Source organism: Piliocolobus tephrosceles, chromosome 3 (genome assembly GCF_002776525.5).
Source record: "Piliocolobus tephrosceles isolate RC106 chromosome 3, ASM277652v3, whole genome shotgun sequence".
NCBI classification, from domain to species: domain Eukaryota; kingdom Metazoa; phylum Chordata; class Mammalia; order Primates; family Cercopithecidae; genus Piliocolobus; species Piliocolobus tephrosceles.
The window spans coordinates 43,641,818-43,656,816 of NC_045436.1; the positions used below are offsets into that span (position 1 = coordinate 43,641,818).

General features: G+C 38.2%; 1 protein-coding gene across 4 annotated transcripts in view; it reads left to right on the forward strand.

Moving 5' to 3' along the window:
* Positions 1–14,999, forward strand: part of SLC10A7 (solute carrier family 10 member 7) — a 277,847-nt gene that overhangs the window by 245,784 nt on the left and 17,064 nt on the right. For all 4 annotated transcript variants that reach the window (XM_023227260.1, XM_023227265.1, XM_023227264.1 and 1 more), the window contains one exon: positions 2,813–2,886. In XM_023227260.1, the coding sequence (XP_023083028.1) occupies positions 2,813–2,886 (74 nt within the window). The remainder of the gene's footprint in view (positions 1–2,812; positions 2,887–14,999) is intronic.

The window sequence follows — 14,999 nt, forward strand, 5'->3', positions numbered from 1 at the left end:
CTCAGTCCTTCTCACCACTCCAACCTCAGTCCTTCTCACCACTCCAAACTCAGTCCTTCTCACCACTCCAAACACAGTCCTTCTCACTACTCCAGACTCAGTCCTTCTCACCACTCCAGACTCAGTCCTTCTCACCACTCCAAACACAGTCCTTTTCGCTACTCCAAACAGTTCTTCTCACCACTCCAAACACAGTCCTTCTCACCACTCCAAATACAGTCCTTCTCACCACTCCAAATATAGTCCTTCTCAGTATTCCAGACTCAGTTCTTCTCACCACTCCAGACTCAGTCCTTCTCACCACTACAAACACAGTCCTTCTTACCAATACAAACTCAGTCCTTCTCACCACTACAAATCCAGTATACATCAGCATCAACTCCTTGGCCTCCTTTCCAAAGCTGACTGAGCCTCCTCTTTAATTCTCTGTTTCCTTAATGCTCCTCTCAGTTCCATATGCTCAAAGTTTCTAATTTCTCTTTGATTATTCCTTCTCTCTCAAAGCAATAATATCAATATCCCCTAGCTTGTGTTCGACATATACATTGTGCCACATTCTTAACAAGCATTGGCATTTATCTCCACAATTGATCCTAAGAGTCTTATACTCATTCTACATATGAGCAAAAGGATGGCCCGGAATTAAAATCCAGCGTGTTTGCTCCAAAAGCCTGCACTCTTGATCTGTTGGGAGGTACTATTGCACAGAAGTTAATAACAGAAATCCTTTTCATCCTGTCTCCATGTCTCTTTCCACCATCTCCTGTCCTCACTCTGATTCTTTAGGCCCTTAGAGCTCTCTGCTTCCTGCCCAGCCTCACCATCTTCAGTCTTATACCATGCTGTGTGATCACTGTTCCTTAAGAATTGATCTACTCATGTCATTCTACCGTCCCAAGTCCTTCAGCAGTTTCACTTATCCCATCATATCAACTCAATACTCCTAATCATAAGCCAGTGTCGCTGCACACAAGTCAGCCTGAAGAATCTGTTCTTTGCCAACTGCCCCCTATACTCCCGTACTGCAGTCTCACTGTCCCCTATCTAAAACACACATCTGCACATGTCTAAATCTATTCTTTAAGCCTCAGCTTAATTGTTATTTTTTTCCTAGAAGGTTATTTGTGCTCTATCATCATCTCCTACTTTCCCTGCCAAGCTAGAGGTGATCCTTCTCTTTCAGCCGCAAAGCACTCTGTTTTTCTCTCTCCTCTCCTCTTTCTCATATATATCTGTCGTGCTTTCATCTCTCAGCCCATGCATTTTCGGAACCTTGTGGAACTCCTTCCCCATTAGGCCTACTGTGAGGAATAAAGGGATGAAGAAATATGAAAGCCATGTAGTACAATGTTTAAAAAACAAGAATGGTATTACAATATCAATATGAGAATAAAATGTAGAAACAATAAGCCAGTGTTATTATACTCAGTAAGAGTATATGATATGCATCCATGGGGAATCCTCAACTGAAGTGAAACACCAAAAATTAAGTTTGAAAGTTATCAAGAAAGAGCTTAGAAGTAAGACTGGTTAGGAAGCAGAAACATGCATGCCTTTTCAGAAGAGAGACCGAAGGCCATTTTAAATATTCTCTAGACACAGGCACAGGGGATGAGGAAGCATGGGGGTTGGGGGAGGAGGGGCATGGAACTCTTCTCTCCTCCTGTGAATATACAACAAGAAAAACAGGATGTGGGATCTATTTAGGGAAGAGTTTTCTCCCATGGAATGAGATTACTAAGGGAAATGATTGGGTCTCTTTCATTAGGGAGCCTTAAACATCAGGTACATTGTTATATCTGCAACTATATATACATGGAGTCAGTTTCTAGAGCATTTTTCCATTTGCTAACTCTTCTGTCAAAGTTCAGAGCAGGGAATGAATAGACTCTATATAGTCAAATCCTGATATCCTGACTCCACAGCAAAGAATAGTTTCTAAAACATAAGGGCATAATCATAACAATGACATTTTTAACTTTTTTGGCTTTCTAAACCCTTATTATCTAAAACAGGAAATCTGATTATGACATCCAATTCCCAGGACTCACTCCCCACAATGTTTAATTAGTTTTGACTCAGTGAGGTTTTTTTAAATGTTTAACATAGTATATAACAATAGTAGAATATAGTCATTAAGAACAGGCCTAGGAACTGGACTCTGTTTGAATCCTAGCTGTGTCACTTACTACCATGGGCCCTGAGTATGTTATACACTTCTGTGTGCCTCAGTTTTCTCATCTGTAAATAGGAACATTGTATCACTTGCCTTTTGGGGTTGTTGCTTTTACATGTAAAGACATTAGAGAAGTACCTGATACATGATACTGCTCAAAAAATGATAATTTGTGTTTACTAAAATATATGATGTTAAATGTTTGTTCATACCATGTATTTCTTAAGTGTATGTTTGCTGCCAAAAGGATGTGTTGCTCCTTGAAAGAAGCATTTTTAGAGATACATTAATCCTTTCAAGCCACTGGGTAAACATCAAGTAGTAACCTAGAAACTTAGAGTTCCTTGTTGCATTATTTTTATAATCAGTCCTGCTCCAGGGGCTGATTACATACGTGATCTTAGGCGACCTCCACCACACATTTTTACAACTGTTCTCCTTTTCATGGATAAATGACTCAGAAGTGGTTCTCTAAAAAGAAATTCAGACACTTCTGTACACTGGGGTGTAGAATTACCACTGTCACCAGGATTGATCAAAGGGATGTTAACATAAAGGTAGGTACTACATTTGATTTTAGATGTGTTAAATTGGCTTTTCATAAAAGTATTTGTCAAAATCTTTTTTTGCCCCTAGGAATAATTCGGGTTTCACACCAGCAGACACAGTGGCTATCATTTTCTGTTCTACACACAAATCCCTCACATTGGGTAAGTGATTCACAATATTACCCTCATATAGTTACATCTTATGATTTTGAAATTCAAAGAACTCTTCAAATTAAACGGAATGGGATATTGTCCACACTGTTAGATAAGGAACAGTAGCAAAGTGAGGGTGGGTCATAGATTTGAAATTCTGTTATTTGAACAAATCTCTGTGGGCCAAAATTAATACTGTAAAACTTAGCTTAATTTATAATCATGTTTTCAATTCTCATAAAAGATTATCAAAGTTGAATGTTAACATTAGAGCAAGGGTGGAGATGCTGTGGAAACTACTTCTAAATAGGGAATTGGCAAAAACTTTGCTTTGGCAGGCCCTAGAATTGTCCCCAGAAAAGATTAACTTATTTTCCAGCAGCTCAGAGCAAGGTGGGAATAATGTTATTACTCTAATTTGATATTGACATTAGTGTGATGCTCATTTCTGAACGTTATTTCTGTAAAGAAACAATATAGTTATCATTAACTCAATCAGATTAGCACTAAAAGTGAAATAAGTATTTATATAATGGACAAAAATGGATTAAGAAGAAAAGTGCTATTTTCTGCTTAGCTTTATCCAATTAGTGGCATTATCCCAATAACCTGTTAGACATCTGGAATCTATGTTTTTAGTCATTACAAGTCATTAAGTAATCAGAAGCTTTATTGAAATACACATCAGTCACAAACTCCTTGGGGTGGTGGGCATGTTATGGCAAAAACTCATATTACAGATTTCTCTACATTTTGGCACAAGTCACTTAAGAGAATGAAGAATCATTACGTTGTTCTTAGTCTACTTATGTTAAGGAAATTCAGTCTTTGAACTAGAAAATGAAGACATTTCATAATGTTTTTATTAATCCCAAACATATTTGTCTGATAGTCTGCTGTCAGTCTTAGCAAGCTTGGAAAATGATTTCGAAATTGGACAAACCTTTAGGAGCAGTTGTTATTGAGAGCTTCAGCTTATTTGAATAAATTGTATATGTATTTTTGTATTTGTGTAGCTATAATCATCATTAGATTGAAGTTGAAACAGTCTTAAAAGCTGTATTCCAATCCTAATTTTGTGACCCTGGACAAAGCAGGTAACTTCCCTGAAGCTTAGCCTTTTCATCTGTAGAAGGGGCAGAATAACATTCATTTTGTAAGGCTGTTGTAAAGATTCAAGTTTAAATTTGCTAAGTACCTGGCACAGCACTTGGTAGATAACAGGTAGTCAATAAATGACAAGATGTGTGCAATAATCATACTGTAAATAGATTGCTGTGGACTACATGAGAGAGCCCATCTAATAGCTTGCTGTGCTGCCTGGCACTTGGTGAGTACTCTATAAGGTGTAGCTATTCTTATTGATTATTAATAACTATGCTAGTTACAACTACATTACCACTCCCAAGGTTCTAGTCTCCTGACCCCTGTCTTGTAGATTTTCGTGAAACAAGTGTGTTTTAGTTGTTGACTTCAAAGAAATCATCTTACACTTCTTTCCCATGTGTGTTATTGTTAGGTACTGTCTGTTGTCTCAGGTCTTCTAAAACCTGAGGGACTTTTATAAAGTTAGTGAGTCCAGATGCAGGTGCTGCCAGACTCCTCAGATATACAGAGTGCAGGGATCGAATGAGCCTGTATCCTTAAAGCATAGGCTGAAACCATTCCCACATTTCTGCAATGGGCTTGCAAACCTGACCCACTGTTTTTTGTTTTTTTTTTTGTTTGTTTGTTTTGTTTTCCACTTTAAGTTCTGGATACTTTTAAGGACTTGTTTTTGTCAGGAAAACCAAAAAGGGTTTTCTCTGTTTCTCTGTTCTGTGCTAGAGCTGGTTGTGCTGAACAAAGAGCAAAACGCATACCCAAGAAGCATACAGCGGTGTGATCAGTGTGCTTTTCTATAAGGGTTTTTTGTCTTTTTATTTTTCTTAATCCTAAAGTCATATTTTTCTGTCCTTTATACTCTCCAAAAGCTAATTTTCAAGCAAACAGATAGGTGCTATGAAGTAGTTGTTTTGCTAAAAAGGCTTGGGTTAAATTGGATTTCTGTTTGCTTTTGTAGTGTTCTCCCATGAAATAGATCCTCCAATAAGATGCTGTACTAGTGTAGTATCTATGTAATCCTTAGCTACTTTCATAACATGATAGACATAGGCTGTCTTGGAATTATAAGACATAAATACTCATCCTGGCTCTTCCACTGATACTTTCCTGGGCCTCAGTTTCCTTGGTTCTAAAATTAGGTAATTTTACTTCCAACTCCAATATTTTGTCATCACTTGATAATATTTGGCTTCTGTCTTGCAGTCCCTTACATAGTATTTGTGAAAATGCCCTCTTTGCTGCTTCAGATCTCAGACAGATCACCCCTATTTCCCCATACAGCAAGGGATGTTTAGATGCTAATGTTAGAATGTTCTTGGTAAGCACTATAAATGTACTGTATCCATTTTCACAACATCCAATGCATGTGACCCTCTACTGGTGACCTGACATCTCTGGTACAGAGGATAGGCCATGACAGTGACCTGAGATATAGGCTGATAATAGTCCTAATGGAAATTATTTTTTGTTTATTTTTATTTTTAATAAACTTTATTTTTTGAAAAGCAGTTTAAGGTTCACAGCAAGATTGAGTGGAAGGTATAGAAATTTTCCACATACCACTTGATCCCATACATGCACAACCTCCACAATATCAACATCCCTGCATGGAAGTGCAAGAACATCACAAGGAGTATGAGGACTTCATAGTCCAGAAAGCAAGGGAAAATTTTAGGTAATATCACTTAGAGTTATATTTTCTCTCACTGCTGACCAAAGATGAAATATAACAGATTATAATATACCTATTTAGCACTTTAAAAATGCATCTTTCCCTTTGCAGTCACTATCATAGTATTTCTTCTGATTTTATATATATGTGTGTGTATATATGTGTATATACATCTTTAACATCTCACATGGAATACATTAAGTGAAATATAAAATACCATTCATTATTATATCTAGTATTTGTATTTAAGAATAAATCATTGCAGGCCAAAAGGCAACCATGTAACTAATAAACCAAAGATGAAAACTCTTGCTTGAGAAGCTTTCTGAATATTCTCTTATATACAGCTTCGATTTATTTTATTGTTCTTGCTTTTGCCCTATCTCGATCTCTTCCTTGTACTTGCATCTACACACATGCTGAATTTGATTCATTGCTTTTATTAGTGCATTTGCCATTGATTGATTAGTTCTTCGTATTAGTACTTTTTCTATTGATTGATTGCAGATGAAGTGACTATTTGACCTTTAATTATGAGGCTTCCTATTGAAAATGACATTGAGCTATGGCTTCACATAATCCATCTGGAAAGCCTGACATGATGCCATTCCCTGGAGTTCGTTCAGGAAGAAAGAGGAGGCCTGAAGGAAGTGCAGAGCTATCACTGTGCTTCATCTAAAACAATACTACAGGGCTTGTTTGCTGCTCTCCTATAGTTTCAGCTCAGGGTTGGAGGTAATTTTATATTTTGTCAAGACAGCATCACTTGCTGTGGGTTGCCATAAAAGCCATGAACTCTCCCAAATTATTCTTTAGTTTGATGACAATTTTTATGTAATAATGAAAAGATATTTTACATAGCAGAGATTGAAGAACAGCTTGTATCCTAGTTAATAATGGCTCAGTGCACAGTCAGTCAATAGATCCCATCAAGAAAGAAATTAGATCCAAGATATCCTGTGGAATTGGCATTTTACTTTCATCTTATTTATCTTTTTCTCTTGAGTATTCAAATCACTTTGCTTTTTTAGAGTTCCAATATATGCAGAAAACTTTCTCACTACATTTAGCAAGCAAATGTTTCAGGACATTTGAGGTCCTTAAGTTAAACATGTTTGTGTTAGTTTTTAATGTTTTTAAATAACAAACTGAAAGTACATAACCTCAGAGTATGTCAGCTGACTACTGGCAGTCAATGGCAAGACTCCAAATTTCTTATTTCCAAAAGTACTTCCAAATTGAATGAATGCTAATTAAATATTAAATAGAATATCATCATCAATGCTTATTAAAAGTCCACTGTATGTCTTGCCATTTGCAGACATTTATGTACAAAGGCAAATCAAGGCAACTATTTCTTACATTGTTTATATGTACTTAATTATGGGTCTAATTTCAGTTACACAGCTGAACTATGACAAGAAACTATGCATTAGGCTAAAAGAATATAGCTTTCTGGTAGACATAGGATAACGAGCACATCCCTGATTCTACTCTGGATTCCTGTTCTAGTTCTTTCACCAAAAGCTGGTACAAATCACTTAATTGCCATAGGCCTCATTTCCTCATTCATACAATGAGAAGATGGACAAAATGATACTTGAGATTCCTTCCAGTATTAAGTTTCTGTGAGTCTGAGACTGATATTTCTGCTCTATAGAATAACAAGTTTCCCTATTATGTGTGCAACAGCAATAAGTTCTTGAAAGGAATACTTATATAAATAATGTTAACGTATTACAGGAAAGGAAATATGTCTATAGCTTCTTCCTAAAGAGGTTAAAAAATATCTTCAGACCCTCCATACTGTCTTAGGAGAAACACAATCTTAAAAGGATCTTGTTTTCCATTTGATGGGAAGTTCTTTAGGAATGTTAAAGAATTACCTACAGCTTGGGCTAAAAATCTCATTTAATAATATTTGAGTCATTTTGTCAAGAGGAAATTGATCTGAAATACAAAAGTTTGCATTTCTAGTATTATTTTCACACAAAACCTATTCTACTTAGTACATAAAAAATCTTATCTTAATGAAACTACTCTACATTTGGGCTAAAAGGTTTAAAGCTCTTAACCCTGTAGATAATGTTACCTAAACAATCTTGAATATTAGCAAGTCGGTAATTGTTGCCTTATTGTACATACAAATAAATGAAAGTATAGAAAAAAAATCTTTAAACTTCTCCCAGATAATATCCCAGAAACTGTATTCCAGGCCTCCTAACTTCTAGAACTGCATTGGATTATAGGATATGGAAATACTTTGAAGACCAAAAATTGCTCTACTGGATCCAAGTATTATAAATGTTCCATCTTGGCATGGGTTTGAATTGTTGTATGAATTGTTTAAAAAGAAAATTATTTCTGATTACACTGCTGGTTATAAGACAGTTCTAAAATACTTAACATCTGTAATTGCTCCCATAAACATATATCTCCATGTGGCCCAGTCATAAACTGATACTCATTTCTTACATTTTCTTTATTATTAATAAAAAGTTATATTCTATTTAAAGTAGATCTAGTGAGCCAGCCTTACCTTTCATGAGGCAACACTGTCTGCACTCCATTCTTGCAAACTAAGAGCCACATTACTATTTCACAATAACCCATTAAAGTTGAAATAGAAATCCAGAGGAATGACAGAAAACAGAAGACAATCTTTGGAGTGTAGCCATAAATATATTTCTGTCATGCAATTTCCTTCAGAGTTACAGTTCTGTGAGGAAAGGCAGTTTGGGAGTCTTTGCCATTTGACAGATTCTTAAAGATGCTGCTAAAATTATGGACCTAGTAGATTTTTTACCACCAGGCTAAAGAAAACTGAGGGAGTGTCTGCCATTTTGTGCTATTATTTTCTGATCCACATAAAGAGAGAAATGGGAGTTCTCAAACCAAGTAATACAATAATATTCTTTAGAGATTTTTGAACTATTTTTGGTTTGGATTTTTTATTCTGAATATGGTGTCTGAAAATCATTGCTAGCATATCTAGACTTTGTAATAAAAATTTAGAAAGCCCCCAGGGTTCTAGACAGCAGGTATGAAATTAAAGATATTAAAGCTTCTCTGAAAGATCTCCAGCTTGACCCTCAAGTATCATTCATCTTAATGATATGCCAGATGTTTGCCCTGATACTCTCATGCTGTCTTCCTCCTCCACATCAAATGTTTTTAACCACAATCTGCATTTAGAAATATATTTTACAATGTGATCCAGAATTGATTTTGCAGCTCACTAATGGGTTGTAATCTAAGGTCTAAAAAAGATTGCATTATAGCTTGCTTAGGGAGAAGGTTTTATCTTCTTCCTCAAATAGTCACCATGTAGGCTTTGGCTATTGCTGTCCCTTTTTCAGTGGACATTTTTTGTTTTTTAAGATAGGGGTCTCACTCTAACTCAGACTGGAGTGCAGTGGCATGATCATAGCTCACTGCAGCCTCCAACTCCTGGACTCCGGCCATCCTCCTACCTCAGTCCCCTGAGTAGCTGGGACTACAGGCCTGAGCCACCATGCCTGGCTGATACTTTTAAATTTTTTTGTAGAGACTGGGGCCTTGTTATATTGCCCAGGCTGGTCTTAAACTCCTGGCCTCAAGCGATCCTCCCACCTCAACCTCTCAAAGCACTGGGATTACAGGTATGAGCCACTGTACCAGGCCTTCACTGAACTTTAACCCAAATTTCTGATACCATGTAGGAAGCAGAGCTAAATTAAGACTTAAAGTGATTCTGGATTTGCATAATGTAAGATTACTTTTATTTAGATTATTATTTTATTCAGCTTATATAACAGAGTTTGTATACCGTTTTTGATTTATTCAACACATTTTCAATAGTAATAATAGCAGCAAACATTAATTAGGTACTTAATAGGTAAACATTGTGCTAAGTGCTAGTTACATAAAGTAGTTTACTTTAAAATACTTCTCTGTGGTCAGTGTGGTAATTATGTATGTACTTGTTAGTTTAGACTTCAATGCCAGGAACAGCCCATTGCTGTCATAGAAAATTCTCACTGTAGTGTTCAGCCACAACTTTATCAAAAAGGAAATACTCACTCCAGAGGCAGCTACAACAAATACTTTTGTTATCTTTCTATCAACTGGAGACATTACTGATTAGCATAATGAATTCAGAAACAGGTTTTGATTGGTGAAATTACTGACTTTTTACTTTGCATGATCAACGTAATAAATGGGTTCTCATTGATATGTGGACTGCCTAAAAGTTTGAGAGAGACTTCCCACTTGCTATAAGAATCTGGCAAATCCCATAGTCTGCATATTAAACCAGCAGGGATGTGCTAGAGTGATCCCTACCTCATTTTGTGTCCAGCTACTGTTGGGAGGATCTGTGGTTTCCTGAACCTGACTGGAAGATCACCAAATTCTGCTCTGGAATGACATTATGTAGCTTTGAGGGACCCTCTCATGCAAGGTGCTCTGAGAGCACCTAAAAAGTCCAAGCTGAGACTGCCATTTTATAGGGTAGGTTGCATAAAATATTTTTGTGTTCAACTACTAGTATATGTGGAGTTTAAAAAAAAAAAAAAAAAAGAAAAACTTCTATGGGGGCAACAACTACTTTCATTAAAACCTGCTGGCAAAATTATAGTAGTACAGCGAAGCTTCACCTACCTTAAACTTCCTTTGGCCTTATCTGCTGGAATACCTTATCTCCTGCTTATACCTTATCTGCTAGAAAGAATCCAGAACTTACATATGACCAGCTTGCTGTAGGTCACTTCCCATAAGTACTTTGTGGGCACCAGCTCACATGACTTCCACAATCACACTAGATAAGGGAAGTTCCCAAGTGATCCATAACTTGTCCAAGTCACATGATCCCAAGTGGCAGAGCCAGAAATCAAGCCCAGGCCTAGCGATTAGCCACCATGCTAAGCTGTAGTGAGAGTTCTCCAGAAAGAGCCCTGTGCTGTGAAACATCTCAACCCTATGGTCCACTGGCTATGAAAAGTTCAGACTAGATGATCTTTGGGGCTCTTCTAGCTCTACTATTCAATAATTCTGATTTTGAAGGGCTTAAGTATGTAGCTTTATAATCTTGAGCCCTTGGGATGGACACCATAGACCAGCATTTCTCAAAGGGTGATCCTCAAAATTATAGCACATTGTTTCTTAAAATCAATAAAAATTTTTTAAAAAAACAGATTTGCTGAAGCCTACTGATTCTGAATTTTAAGGATAAAACCCTGATGTCCGACACATGTAACACGTTTCAAAAGAGGGTATCATGCACATTAAAGTTTGAGAACCACTCGTTATTGACATCTAGAGTCACCTCTTAGGTTTCAGATGTGCTAGCTCAGGCACGTAGATTCTTAGGGAAGCTTTGATCTAGCAGAATATTCAGTCAGGTTTTGTGTAGGTACATTTTGATGATGGTGGGAACCAGTTTCAGTCAACTCTGGGTGGTTGGTTATTGTTTTTCTTACTTTAGTTTGGCCACAGTATACCACACTTTTAAATACTTTATATTCCATCATCAGCCAAAAGAATATCCTTATGACATAACTGCTTATGATATACTACTAAGTATTCTATAATAATAAGCAATGATTTTTAAAAAATGCAGTAGGCCTGGACCCTAATTTCTAGCAGTCACCCTCTTCCTCATTCCATGGTTTCAATATATGGTATTGTGGTCCTGTCCAGGAAGGATAAAAACCTGGCTCCAGTTTTTCTAATCTGTAGCTGGGGTTACCATATTTTGCCTAACTTCAAATGTCCTGTTGAGTTTCATTTGTATTAATCTGGTTAAACGACAGTATTTGGATGTAAAAGTATGCCAGTATTTTATTAATATAAGGTATAATCTGGGCCAGGCATGGTGGCTCATGCCTGTAATCCCAGAACTTTGGGAGGCCGAGGGGGGCAGATCACGTGAGGTTAAGAGATCGAGAGCATCCTGACCAACATGGTGAAACCCCGTCTCTACTAAAAATACAAAAATTATCCAGGCATGGTGGTAGGCACCAGTAATCCCAGCTACTTGGGAGGCTGAGGCAAGAGAATCGCTTGAACCCGAGAGGCGGAGGTTGCAGTGAGCCAAGATCATGCCACTGCACTCCAGCCTGGGTGACAGAGTGAGACTCTGTCTCAAAAAAAAAAAAAAAAAAAAAAGTATAAGCTGACAAAAGAGAACCACCCGTTTAGTGCCCAAAATACCTAGCACTCACTACAGCGGGGGCTTGCTTTCTTTAAGATCTTGTCTTCCTGGCAAGCTGAGGGCAAAACTGAAGCATATTTAAAATAAATTCAGAATGCCATTTGAAAGTTATCCTTATATAAATCCCTTTATGAAAGGGGACCTATGTGATTTTTTCAAAACTCTCACAACACAATTACTGTAGAGAGATTTTTTTTTAAGAAAGGAAAGAACAGAAGATGGGAATCACTGCTTCCCAGAAGTCAGTGCTCCGAGAGGGGCAGCAGACCAAATATGATCATGAGCACTTGTTAAGAATTCAGGGCTTGTAAACAGATGAGGCCTGTGGGAGCTTGGGCAGCATCAGCGGGAGGGAGTTTCAGTTCCTGGGGCAGTCCACAGCGTCACCATCTACAGTGTTTTAGAAGTGCTGCACACCTCATCCTGAATGATTTCAGTGACAAGCCCCTCCCTGGCCAGTCCTGGTAGACTGCTGAATTTGAGCCACACAATACTATTTCATAATGCTACTTCTTATAATAATAATAATAACAAAGACAACAACAATAATCCTAATGGCTATCATTTTGGGGATGTTCACTCTATGCCAGGCTCTATGCTAGGTACTTCCCATACCCTGTCTCACTTGAAACCTCTAACTACCCTTCAAGATAGTTATTTTAACTTCATTTGAGTCAGATGTGGAAACTGAGGGGGATTAGGGTAAGATCATCTGCTTACATAGCTGGTGGGTGGCACAGTCAGGATTTAAACTCAGGTCTCTAATTTCAAAGCCCACGTCCTTTCCATCACACCACCCAGCCCTCTAGAAGTACTTATGAGTGGCGTGTTAGCTGTCTGCTGCTCGCTCAACCTGAGTGATGCAGCAGGAACAAGAGGGGCCGAGTGCTTGCATGTGTCGGCTTCATTGTAGCTAAGCTCTACCTGCAGTTGTCACCTACAGCTCAATGGCAAGAAGACATGAAAAATCCCACATATTGTACAGTGGCACCTCACAGTATATTGAATCCTTGTCACTGTGTTTCCTAATGACAGCTCTTAGTGTTAGAAGCTTTTAATTCCATAGTTTCATATTCATTTCAAACTAAAAATTACCTTATAATAGAAGTAGCTCTAAAGGGATTAATTTTACACATTAAAAATCAACTCACATGCCCTCAGTGCTCCTGAAAGGGGAATTCCAAAGAAATGAGGGGCACACTTGCTGTTGTTCTGGAGCTTGTCCCTTCTGATGAAGACTTTGCCACATCCAGAAGACCAGAACGCCCTGTTTCCTGGAAATCCCTCTTCATCTGTGCACTCTCTGTCAGTTGCAGAGGAATTTGTTTATTATTATTAATATTTAGAAAGTTTGCCTCTAGCAGTACTAAAATGTGCATCACAAAACAACACTCATTTACTGCATTTGAAGTGAAGACTCTCACCCAGGAGAGCCCATCCACTTGAAGTTTATATCTCTCAATTTCAACTTGCAAACAGAGATCGATAAAAAACAATTGTCCTTTCAGAGTTGCATCTCTCCAATTATTTATTTGGTCATGTCTCTTCCCAGAAGTTCTCTTAATTGAACCAGACACTATAAACCAGGTTGAGTGTCTTTAATGACAGCCCGCTCCATGCTTCTTTATAGTAAAGAATACATGAGCCTACAGCTGCAAACAAGGGTAACAGTTTCCCCTTATGTCCCCATTTACAGCCCCATCCAAACAACTCCAGCCAGAAATTAAAGTTAGCTACCCACTTTTTCAAGCTATGGGGTACCCAGTAGGTTTTTGACAAGTTACCCTGGGGGCAGGAGGAGATACAAACTTGGACGCAACTCAAAAGATTCCTGGGCCCCAGGAAGCCAGCTGATTTGGAATGTCATCTGTACTGAAGCTGAGCATGTTAATGAAATTGTAGCTGTGACACTTCCCAGGGCTGCCTTTGCTACAAGTTTGCTCTATACAGTGCCAATGAAAAGATGCTTTTAAAACATAATCTATTCATCCATCCATTCATTCATTCATTCATTCAGCAAGTATTTATTTGGTACCTACTACATGCCCTGCTCTAGGCTGTAGGGGGACCGCAGTGAACAAAACACCAAAGAAGTTCTTGCCCTCATCTAGCTTCCAAAATTTCTAATGAGAATAAGCAGACACTTGAATATACAGCACGTCGGATGGTGGTAAGCAATGGAGAAAAAGAAAACCAAAAAGGAGAATAAGGAGTGCCAGGGTGGAGATGAGAAGGTTTCAGCCGTAAAGGGCACATGGGGTCAAAACACCTGAGGGAAATAGGGAGCAAGCCTGTGGATATTTTGGGGAAGGAGATTACAACGAGAAGGAACAGTGAAGGCAAAGACCCGAGGCAACAGTGCATTTGGCATGTTGGAAGAAGGAGAAAGAAGCTCACCTTGGGAGCAGAATGAGTGAGAGAGACAGGAGACCAGGGAATGGTAATGGTAGAGGGGCAAGTAATGTTGTGTTAGTCCTTATTGGCCGTTGTAGGGACTTGCCTCTTAGAATGAGAGGGGAAGCCATTGGGGGTTTTGAATTGATGAGGGACAACATCTCACTTCTACTTTGAAAGGATCCCTACGGTTGCTGTGTTAAAAGTAGACTGGGGTTTGGTGGGAGGGTGTAGTAGTGAGAAAGGAAGACTCAAGAAAGAGGCTTTTATCCAGACAAGAGTTTAGGGTGGTTTGGTCAAAGGTAATAGAGGTGGAAGAGTTGAGAAGCTTTGGATTTGAGATATATTTTGAACACAGAACTAATAGGAATTGCTGGTGGATTGGATATGTAGGTAAAAGAAAGGAATTCAAGATGTTTGGCCTGAGGGGTGTAAGGATCCACTTACTGGCTTAGGGAGGACTGCAGAGGAGCAGATGTTAGCGGTTGAAAGTCATGTGGGAACAGATCAAGAGTTTGGATTTTGCACATGTGAAGTTTGATATGTCTTTTTGACATCCAGTGGAGTCTGGAATCCTGATCCAGGCTGAAGTTTGCAGCCTATGGATGTTATTTTAGGCCAGCAGATTGGATGAGATCACTAAGGGAGTGTGTAGATAGAGAAAACAGCTCCACAGACTGAGGACCTGAGATTCTCCAGAGGACAGAGAGGATATGAAATTATTGTAATAATGAATTGATATGAAAGTCTAAATTAGCC